Here is a 12197-nt window from a genome sequence, read left to right as displayed (position 1 = left end):
CAAACTTAAGATACCAGAGTGAAGGCAGATATAAGCCACTTCATTAATGTTCTGTTTACAGGCCAAATTTAATTTTTCCTTTATTATGCATTTTGTGTTTGTTTTTTGTTTTTTCAATTAACTTTGTAATAAAAAGTCAAAGGCCATTAACATGGCATATCTAAGAAACCTAGAAGATTACTTATAAAGCTGACATACTAAGAGCATAATGATTGTCTGAAACAGAAAAGGACATGGACTACAGAAAAGATCTTACTAGCTCTACTCAGCTTAAATCATTTTTAGTGTACATAAGCAAATTTCATATCAAAGGAGAATGACCAGCAAACCTTATATTTTAGGTACTATCAAATTTGAAGACTGGTTCTGAACAGCCCTGGCACTTGCTCTTCAAAAGCCCTTCACCTCTCCAATTAGAAATGAAAGTCTTTAGCTTCCATTGCAACCAGGCTCTGAGCACCTCAAAAAACTTGGCTCAAAAGAAACACATACCCAACACTTAATGCGCATTTCTGAAAACAGAAAGCCACTGTTTCATAAAATACAACTATGAAGCCAGTTCTCAAGTACAGTAGATGTACAAACATTTACAAAAAGCTTCAAGTTTGTCATACACAGGTGCTACTCCAGCGAGACCTGGACAGGCTGGAGAGTTGGGCGGGGAAAAATTTAACGAAATACAACAAGAGAAAGTGTAGAGTCTTGCATCTAGGTAGGAACAGCCCCAGCTTCCGTTATAAATTGGGGAATGACCCATTAGAGTGCAGTGTAGGGGAAAGGGACCTGGGGCTCCTGGTGGACAGCAGGATGACCATGAGCCAGCACTGTGCCCTTGTGGCCAAGAAGGCCAATGGCATCCTGGGGTATATCAGAAGAGGGGTGGTTAGTAGATCGAGAGAGGTTCTCCTTGCCCTCTACTCCGCCCTGGTGAGACCACATCTGGAATATTATGTCCAGTTCTGGGCCCCTCAGTTCAAGAAGGACAGGGAACTGCTGGAGAGAGTCCAGCACAGAGCCACACAGATCATTAAGGGACTGGAGCATCTCCCTTATGAGGAAAGGCTGAGGGAGCTGGGTCTCTTTAGCTTGGAGGAGACTGAGGGGTGATCTTATTAATGTTTACAAATATATAAAGGGTGAGTGTCACGAGGATGGAGCCAGGCTCTTCTCGGTGACAACCAATGGTAGGTGAAGGGGTAATGGGTTCAAATTGGAATACAAGAGTTTCCACTTAAATTTGAGAAGCAACTTCTTTCTCAGTGAGGGTGACAGAGCACTGGAATTGGCTGCCCAGAGGGCACTCTGAAGACATTCAAGACCCGCCTGAACACATTCCTGTGTAGCCTCATCTGGGTGTTCCTGCTCCGGCAGGGGGATTGGACTGGATGATCTCTTGAGGTCCCTTCCAGTCCCTGACATTCTGCGATTCTGTGACTCCATGATTATGCAAGAGGAAAGCAGAATCTAAACACTAAGTTGCAGTTAATTGGAATAAGGAAGTATTTTAAAAAGAAATCTAGAAAGATTGAAAGCTGGCATTCTTTTAACCTTAATATTGCCTTTACTGCCTAAAGATTAGAGAAACTAAAAAGAGATTACAGCTCATGAGACAAACAATCATGTCAAGTTTCCACAGATTGTTGCCTTGTTCTTTTCTTAATAATTAACGATTAGAAATAAGCAGCTACTAACAGAAACAAATATAATTACTGATGGATTAGTCTTCCACACAGATTATATGCATGTTTTAAACAACCAAAGAGGATTCAGTGATCACATCAAAACTCCTAGTTATGAGCCTTGTGTAATTACACTGATAAAGGCTTATTCTGATTTCAGTTCAGCCTCAGAAAAAGTGATGCATATTTAATCAAGTTTCTCAAACACAGTAAAGTACAAAGAATGCCTGAAAGGAGAATAAATTAACTTCATCTAATTGTTTTAACCTAATTACAGTATTTATTGAAAATACTTCATACTATCTTATTTCTCCAGCCTTATTTTCCACTTTTTGTTTGTGTTTCCTCTAAATATCAGGAAAATAAGAAACAATATATTGGTGTGATCATTCAAAGCTGGGGAAAAGGTCATAACACCAAACCACTGTTTCCATCAGAAATGCCATGAAGTTATGATATTCAAGTTACAAAATTACTCTGCATGACCCCTGCTCAAGTGAGATCACATAGTAAAAAGTACGGTTTGTTTGTTTGTTTGTTTTCCTTCTAAGTCAGCTACCCAGTCTAATAAAGCTGGTTTTACCTTCTTCATGACACACTGGCCATTAAACAATAACTCAATATTTCACCAAACCTTTTTTACTTTCAAAATTTAATTAAATGCTATGCCCATCTGGACACCTAAGGTAAGAAATCTGGGAGCTGCAGATGAGGGAGACCATCATGCCTTCCCTGAATATCCATCCATGAACCTGCCTCTACTCAAGTACCAAGGAAAATCTCCAGTATATCATCTGAGTGATCGTAGGTAATGGATTAAATTGAATATTATATAAGTCTAATGAAACGACTATAATTATATTTTTTTTTTTCTAGAAGTTCACAATTTCTACTGAAAAGGCAAATTTATTTTTGTTGATAGTAGCTGTTTCCATAGGCAAACAAGGACATGTCCAACACATATGTCATACAAAGTATGCAGATAAGCTCTGCTGGAGAAATTTTACACGTAGCAGTGTAAGAGTTTCTACTTTTAATTTTGTGTGCCAAAACTAGAGATAAAAGGAATTAACAGAACTAGAAAATATTGCTCTGTATATTACAATATAGGTACCTAATATTAGGCAAATAACTGTGTTGTATTTAACAAGAGGTCTGTGTTCTGAGAAGGTGTGGTAGTTTTTAAGTCTGTGATATTGTATGCTGTTGAAAAATGAGGCTAAAAATAACTTAATCTTTCATAAAGGTAATACTTTCAAGAAGGTTACTCTGCAATAGCCAGTAAATATACTAATAACAAAAGATATTTTAATGTGTTTGAAGGGGAGTTGTACTTACAAAACCAAAAGAATCACAGAAGTGGTGAATTTCTGATTCCAGGTAAATCACCGACAACTACCATAATTTTTCACATCCACAGGCCTGTTTCACTTATGGTTACAATACGTTAATTAGACTCCCTGTCACCATAGCTACAGAAAATCCAAGTTCAGTGTTACAACCTTACAACTGCTACTTTGGAGGTTAATTGTCAAAAAAGAAATTTTCCAACATGATCTCCTTTGAAACTATTGTATAAAATAACCACACTGTGTAACTTATCACAGCTCCACTAAATAAACCTGAAGAGTTTTCCCTTGAAATGTTGCATTTACTGAGTAGTAGTTTGTCATTCCAGGTACACAAGCAAGACTACTTGTTTAATTGCAGTTTTTGCCCATTAACACTGAAATGCAAGTATTGCACATTATAAGTTTTAATTTGTGTTCTGGTCTAGCTTGAAAGGTAACATTTAAGTGCAGGACAGAGATGCATCCATTTTTATTTGAAGTAACAACATGAATACCAGCAGGTTTAAGAGATGCCTAGCAACAACATTTCTTTTAATTGCTCCCTATATTTACAGCAATGCTACTTCATAATATTATCTTCTTACTGAACTTCAGAATAGGGAGGATCTTATTTCAAGTGTTTTCTATTTTATTTTATGCTAGACTTTCACGTCATGTTCTTTACTATTGTAACAGAGAAACTTTCCATAGGTCACTATCTGTTCATTTATTATGAATGACATGATCTTCCCTTTCCCCCGAAAGAAGAGGGGAAGAAAAAAGATAAAATTATATTGATCACATTAGGTCACATCACACACCAAAGCTGTTTATCTGAAGCCTCCAACTAAATCTCCCACCTTTGCCTCTACCATTTTCTCTGCATCCCCTTCTTTACTGGGAATATGCTGCGTAAGAGTTACTGGTCATGGTCTCAGCCCCAGAACTTTAAACCAGCTTGCAGATATCCCAGTCTTGCAATGCATATAAAGAACAAATAATTCCATTCACAGAAAAAGTGTTGATAAGAAGCAGAGTAGAAAGGAGAATTTTAATAGGCTTCTCATATGCTGCATGTTAATGAGGCTCATTACAGTTGAAATAGCTGGACTTTGTGGGCTTTATGTCCAGATGCGTCACACGACTATATTTCAGTCAGAAACAGCAGGACAGTGATTATCTAAAGCCAAAATATTCTTCATCAAATGGACAAACTCAGACAAGACAGACAACATTACTTGTGTTGCTGTGCAAAAGCTCTACCATCATTGAGGATACTATGAAAACTCTTAAACTGAGTGACAGGAAAAATCAATTTTCCGCCAAAGAGGATTGCAGGCACTTTGACAGGCTGCCTTCTTTTCATCTGAGCCACTTCAATCTGCTGTAATACACACATACATGCTGAAGAAAAGGTAAAGCCAAAGATTATTTTCCATGCTCAACTTGTTTCTCTTTTCCTGGTATGTCCATTCAGATCTTCCTGCCCACATAATTTTTCTGTATGCAGAACAAGATAAATTCTCAAAGTTTTTTCTATCTGAACTGGTATTGGAAGTGATCAACGGTGTGTAGCAACCGTCTAACAATGGAATACTCTCTTGTTGCATATATCCCTTTGGAACAGAAATAATTCAGAAGAGAGTTTTGTGAAAAGTTAAATGAGAAGTATCTGTTGATTTATCATGGGTGATATAAAATTATCTTCTCTCTCTGCCCAAAAAGGAAAGTGGGAAATAAAATATTTCTATTGAAACCAGTAGGTTAGAGAATCAGTGGTATTTCACTTGGAATATTCAGTACGTGAGAGAACTAGCCAGTAGGAAGCAACAAGTAGCACTCAGCAACATTAAATCCAACAGAGCTTCCTCAAATGAAAAAAAAATTCCTGATGAATTAATTTCACCTGACTGCAGAAAAAAACAAAACAACAAAAAAAACAAACCCAAACCTAAATTGAATACTTTTATGCTGCTCTGAAGGAGAAAGAGCACAAAAGACAGAAGGATTCTTAAGAGCTCATTGATATTCTGTCAACAATGATGGAAGAAAGAAAAAAAAAAAGAAAAAAGAAAAAAACCCCACACCTCAGGCTCTCTTCATCCTGGGAACACAAATACTGACAAATACTGACAGGGATGTAGATGTAAAAATCCCAGAACTTCATTCTCTGCTTGCTGTCTCGAGAACTTAGTCTCTAGTCCAACTGCAATGGGGACTGAGTGCACTCTCTGGTTAAGTTGTTCTGACAGGGAACATCAAGACAGACACACAGATTCCATCATACTAAGGCAAGGTCAGAGCACGGCTAATTCCTTGGTAGAAAAGAGGACAGCTTGCTCTTGTCCAGCTACAAAACCTTGTGGGCTTCCACATATCCTGCACCTTGTTAAAGAACAACGGCACGTTCACAGACTCATACATTTTCAATGTATGCTTGCCTTGTGTATTGACATGTGACCCCCCAGACCACAACCCCGATCTCCTCACCACCCGAATAAGTATCTTCAGTTTTGCTGTGGCAGGAAAAAAGTTGAATCTTAAAGGGCATGCTGAAGTCTCACATTACATGCCAAAGGAATTTTAGAATCACTATGGCTACAAAAGCTGTCGAATCTTATAAAATCTTAAAAGAGGGTGTTACAAATGGGAAACTGAGTTAGAACTGAGCATAAACAAAAAAAAAAATCAAGCAATAACACCTTATTTCACTGAAATGCTTTGAAACACTGTGCTTAGCTTTCCCTCACCTCTGCTCACATCCTTACCATGTCTGCAAACATGTCCATAAGCAGGTGTTTTTAACAGTTCTGTATTCCCAGATATGACTAAATTCACCCAAATGCCAGACAAGTTAAAAGTTTCAACCTCAAACTTGTGATGAAAAGCCATGTCCCATCAAGGCTATAACCATGAAGTTCAGAGGCTGCAGGTAACCAAGCAGGCAGAACTTGTATGCAGGACTCTTCTCTCCTCCCTGGCCTATGACACAACTAGTACTGATGACATGTACCATGGCCACAGTAGGTTTAGACTGTTTCTCACAAGTGTTATGACTCTAATTTGGAAGCAAGACTTTAAAGAACGTATTCAACTAAAAGGTCACTGTATGGAAGTTAACACAAACCTTAAACTCGCTGCTAAAAAGATTCAGATGGTCAGCATCAACTGTATTTCATGTTCCTTGTGCCATCCATGTCTTGCCCAGATTTCAACAGAATTATTCAAGGATGTGTAAGTATAAACAGTGTGGAAGCTGCTTGTTTTGCACTTTCTGTAATCCTGCCCTATTTCTCCATGATTTTAGAGTAAGACATGACTGAGTTTGCTGAGGTTGCATGAACAGGTTGGTTATCTGTTTTGTGTCATGCCATGGAAAAGACAATCCATAAGGTTTGGGGCTGTGAATCCCAGAAAATGAAGGAGACAAAGCCCTGTTTCTGGTACAGTGTGCAGGATGGCTCACAGTATGATGACACTAATAACAGCTAGAAACAGTAACAATAACAACACCAATAGAGTTGAGCAAAACAATCCCCTTTGTCACATCAGAAACCTATTTCTCTCCAAGAAGTTGGCAGTTTGAGGGGGTTCAGGGTATAATTTTAAGTGCTGTAGGAAGCATAAGCGCTCACACTTGCAGTTTAATTTGGAGGTAGGGTGTGACACAAAGGAAGACGGAAAAAAAAGGAGCAAAAACTCCAAGAAACATTCTTTACGAGAACAAAGAAGAAAAAGGTATAGTCTGTATTTTAATGAGAGATAAAGATATTTTTCAAAACCTTATAAATAAAAACCAAGCAAACAACCAAACCAACCCACAAAAACAACTCCCAGAAATACCCCAGAAAGTTATTCCAAAGATGAAAATTGTATTCTGACTGTAGGAACAGCTGTTGTAGCAGCAGCCACTGCTCAGCCTCTACTGTCCAGACACCTGCGTGAGAGACCCTCCCTCTCCAGCAAACGTGCCTTTTGACTCTGTTTAGGGGGAAGAATTACACGTAATTGTAAATTTGCCAAAAATTCACAAGTGCACACACGTAGCGGAAAAATATTGTAAAGCCAACATTTCTAACTGAAAAGCACTCTCCAGTGAATAGGATCAGCTCTGCAGCTTGCTTTGTCCATATTGCCCAGGCTTCCCAAACTCAAAAAAATATAACTGTCTTATCTGAATATCAAATTATAGGTAGACAGGAGCATAAATAATCCAAGAACTCGTTTCCTGTTACCGCCCAATTTTCTGCAAAATCCAGACATTAAAGGCAAACAAGTACTCACTACAAAAAAAAAGGCAACCAGCCACACAAGCCCAACCCAACCAATTGAAAAAAAAATAAAACACAAACCCAGAAGAAATGTTTTGAGCTTATTTTGTAGCAATGTACTCACCTTAATATACATATAATATTTTTAATCGCGCATTGGACAATATCCTTGGGAGAAAACCCTAGATCTCCAACAGCTACTTGTAACAACTGTTGTATCATGTCCAGGGGCTGACCATCTATACACATAGCTACTGCTTGGTCATGGATTTTTTCTTTCTCTGATCTTGACAGATCATATAAATAGCCATACTTCTGTAGTGTATCCTGTGAACAGAGAATTTTTGAACACAAATCAGTGTACTCTTTATTTACAGGGCTGTATCATTCGGTCTTTCTTTCTACCAAGATTTAACATACACTACAAAAAAGAAAAGATTGATGCAAGTGAATTTTTAAAAACCAGATCAACAAAAACAGAGGTACAAAACATGAATAAAATCTGACAGAAGACTGATGTCCATCACTGCTAGTCATGGCAATACTCAAAAGAAGCATTTGATCGGTAATCATTACCTGTTCGCTGTTTTTCAAGGAAGTGATAAAACTATGAGTGAGTGTTTCCAGATGAGCAAGAGATTGCTGCAGGTGATTTAGAGTTTCTTCATAAGCAACAGATGGGTTTTCAGCATCTTCCACGTCATTCTCAGAAGGTTTTTTTCTTGATTTCTCAGAAAGATGCTTGACTGCCTTAATAGCCTTCTTAGTCACTTCTATCCTGGCTTCAACTGGCAGCTGAAAAAAGATTACTCTATATTTAATCATTCATCATCTGTACCCCACTAGTTGTACTACAGCTGTGCCTAGAGGTCAGGTGGCTCCACTGCTCTACAGCACAGCAGAAAACTAAATTAAGTATTTTATGAGAAACAAATCTATTTCTTAATAGTCATTATTTAAAAGGGATACGTATTCCATTATTTTCTTCTGCTGTCCTTCCTTTTATTGATGTTGATTCCTGCTCATTTTAAAATATATATGAAAGTTCTTTTCCCTAATAATACTTATAGTTTTTATAGACTGCCACCTTATAATATTTGTTTGTGGGTTTTGTTTGTTTGGGGTTTATTTTCTTTTGTTTGTTTGTTTTTTTTTTATTCTGCACTGAGAGATGTCTGGGGATTGTTTTACAAGATTACCTGAAAAACTCAAATGCTGAAAATTATCTTAAGGTTAGTTTTGTCAGATTTAGATCAATGTTGAAAGTATCTCCTTAAGACCATAGTAAAACAGCAACAACTATGAACCAAACAAACCAAACCAAAACAAACAAACCGACCAAAAAAACCCCCAAACAACAAACCCAACAACAACAAAAACACATCCCAAAAAAACAAACAAAAAAACCCCATAACAAAACGAAACAAAAAACCACCAGTATCAATACAGGCTGGGGGATGAAGGGATTGAGAGCAGCCCTGCGGAGAACGACTTGGTGGTATCAGTGAATGAAAGATTGGACATAAGCCAGCAATCACAGAATTAAAGAATCACATAGAATTAAAGACTCCACCACTTCCCTGGGCAGCCTGTTTCAATGCCTGACAACCCTTTCCAGGAAGAATTTTTTCCTAATATCCCATCTAAACTTCCCCCAGTGCAACTTGAGGCCATTTCCTCTTGTCCTACCACTTGCTACTTGAGAGGAGAGACCAACACCCTCCATGCTACAAACCCCTTTCAGGCAGCTGTAGACAGCGATAAGGTCTCCCCTCAGCCTCCTTTTCCCCAGACCAAACAGCCCCAGTTCCATCAACCGCTCCTCATCAGACTTGTGCTCCAGACCCCTCACCAGCCTCATTGCCCTTCTCTGAACTCTCTCCAGCACCTCAATGTCTTTCTCACGATGAGGGGCCCAAAATTGAACACAGGATTCAAGGCGGGGCCTCACCAGAGCAGAGTACAATGGCACAATCTCTTCCCTAGTCCTGCTGGCGACACTATTCCTGATACAAGTCCAGAAGGCCAATGGTATCTTGGGCTGCATCAAAAGCAGTGTGGCCAGCGGGTCAGGGAGGTGACTCTGACCCTCTGCTCCACGCTGGTGAGACACCACCTGGAGTCCTGCATCCAGCTCTGGAGCCCTCAGTGCAGGACAGACATGGACTTGTTGGAGAGGGGCCAGAGGAGCCACAGACATGATTAGAGAGCTGGAACAGCTCTGCTGTGAGGGCAGGCTGAGAGAGTTGGGGTTGTTCAGCCTGAAGAAGAGGAGGCTCTGGGGAGACCTTATTGTGGCCTTTCAGTGCTTAAAAGGGACTTACATGAAAGATAGGGACAGACTTTTTAGCAGGGCCTGTTACAACAGGACAAAAGGGTAATATGTTTACACTAGAAGAGGGGAGATTCAGGCTAGACATGAGGAAGAAAGATTTTACAATGAGGGTGGTGAAACACTGGCCCAGGTTTCCCGGAGAGGTGGTCAGTGCCCCATCCTTGGAGATATTCAAGGCCAGGCTGGACCGGGCTCTGAGCAACCTCATCTAGTTGAAGGTGTCCCTGCTCATTGCTGGGAGGTTGAACAAGACAACCTTGGAAGGTCCCTTCCAACCCAAACTATTCTATGATTCTATGATGAAAGGGTCATTACAGTGTGTCAGAATGGAATTTAACGCTTCAGAATGGAGCCTGGGCAGCTACCACAGATTCCCAAGCTTCTAGAAACCAAGAGTATGCTGGAAAAGGACATAGATGGAAATACTCTTTATACAGACAGTACTTGCAGCAAACTGTGCTTTTAAGTCATGATAGACACAATTTCAGCTATAAATCCAAAACAAAGTCTGAAATATTATTTTAAACATTAATGTATAATTCATTACTTTATAACTTCAAGTACAGTTTTTAAAGATGCAAGATACTTTGTAATGGGTTGGAGTCTCCTCTGCCTAAACGACAGCATTAGGTTTTTCAGTTACTGGAAACTGGATAAAGACATAGAAATAATTTTCATTATGAGATACATAAAAATAGAAAACAAATCTTAAATTTGCATGACACATTGAAAAGGAAAGAGGCTGAATTACCATAGAAAGATGAAAATTAAACTGCTACAGCACTGGTCATATGAAAGTTCATGCTCCATGCTCCCCCTAAAAACAACCAGTGAAAGATGCTGGGTTTACTCCTCTGTTTTCATGCTGTTGCTGCAAACCACAGTGTGGTCTAACGGATGTTTTTTAATGATAAAAGCAAAATAGATGGACATTATTGTAAGAGCTAAGAAAACTTGCCAGTATTAGCAGGGTAAATACAAAGGGTATTTTAGTATTAAGTTCCAAACACAACTCAGTTCCATTCCCACCAAAAGTAATTAATTGTGATTTTGTTACTTTGAACAAGGTCTCCATATCAGGTTTTGCTCTAAGCGAGGAAAAAGTGATACTCTCCTCACCACCTTAAAATTTAACAGCCACAGATGGATTTATGTATCTGTTTTATAAACATGATAGAAGATGAAAGCAGCAACATATTTTATTTTTCCCCTTCTACTGTACATTCTAATGTTCAAAATGCAATTAAGAGATGCAAAAAGCAAACAATTTTAGTACTCCATGTAACTGTTATATCCTAGAGAACAGCGTGAATATACTGCCAGTTTAGATGTCATGATGCCATAAGCACATACAGAATAAAGCATTAGGAAAAAAAAAAATACAGGTTCTTTCCCAAGACTAATTTAATTTTTCATTCATATTTGCATAGTGCAAAATGCAGCACTACTAACATATCATTTCTCTGGTTATTTTATTACAGAGCATGAATGGCTAACCTCCATACTTCTAGTCAGCTTCAGTAATGAGATTGGGTATCATGTCCATTGATAAAAAAGAGTAGCTTAGGGGCCAGTTCAATATTTGTTTGCATGTGGAGATTTCTTTCCAAAAAGCTTTTACAGTTTAAAAAGATTTTTAATTCTATAGGCTATAATGTGGAATGAAAAATCCTCAAAATCTGTTTTCTTTCATTTTCAAATCAAGAAACATCACATACTATTTCAGCTCAACAGATTTCACTCCTCAGGGTAAGAACTCATTTCAGGATCCAATTTCCTGCAGAATACATAAGTATTTCTTAATAAAGTATTGTACAAGTAATATTCACTTGCACATGGAGATGTTGACCATGACACTCTCATTGCCAGTGACTGGCATGCAACTTTGAGACTATGGAAACAGGTCCCCTCCTTTTACTGCCACAGGAACCTGGGATCCCGGTAACACTGAAACACAGAATGGGTGAGCTTGGAAGGGACCTCTGGAGGGCACCTGCTCCAAAGCACCTGCTCAAACAGGACCACCTACAGCCAGTTGCCAAGGAGCATCCCCATGTGGCTTTTGAATATCTCCAGAGTGGGAGACTCCACAAACTCCCTGTGCAACCTGCGCCAATGATCAGCCACCCTCATAATGAAAAATGTTTCCTGATGTTCAGATGGAACAGTTTGGCCCAGCTCCCATCTCTGCCAATAAATCCCAGCTTTATATATTCCATCAACTAAATGTCATGTAGCCACAAGCCAACCAGATAATATGGAATGAAAAGTAAATTACATTAGTTAATTCAGATGTAGGTTAAACAGTTATGGAATAACAAAAGCTTGTTCCCAGTTTCCATTGCGGGGAGGGGGGACAGAAAAAGAAGAGCAAAAATCAATAAAACTTGTTGACTGAGATTAAGATAGTTTAATACATGAAGGAGAGAGGTAAAAAATATTAACAAACCAAAACTAAGCGATGCAAAGGCAATCACTCACCACCTCCCACAAGCAGACCAATGCCCAGCCAGTCTCCCAGCAACAACCATCTTGGAGGACACCCACCGACCCATTTCTTACTGCAGAACACGATGTTATA

At 38.9% G+C, this 12197-nt stretch overlaps 1 protein-coding gene across 1 annotated transcript in view; it reads right to left on the bottom strand.

Annotated features, from left to right (window-relative positions):
• Positions 1-12197, bottom strand: part of NBAS (NBAS subunit of NRZ tethering complex) — a gene marked incomplete at both ends in the record, with an annotated part of 184068 nt that overhangs the window by 42646 nt on the left and 129225 nt on the right. Inside the window, 2 exons of the mRNA XM_080341011.1 lie at positions 7406-7608; positions 7858-8076. Of these exons, the coding sequence (XP_080197137.1) occupies positions 7406-7608; positions 7858-8076 (422 nt within the window). The remainder of the gene's footprint in view (positions 1-7405; positions 7609-7857; positions 8077-12197) is intronic.

The sequence above is a fragment of the Nesoenas mayeri genome (assembly GCF_963082525.1).
Source record: "Nesoenas mayeri genome assembly, chromosome: 3".
Classification (NCBI taxonomy): domain Eukaryota; kingdom Metazoa; phylum Chordata; class Aves; order Columbiformes; family Columbidae; genus Nesoenas; species Nesoenas mayeri.
This window is presented reverse-complemented; position numbering and strand designations above follow the sequence as displayed.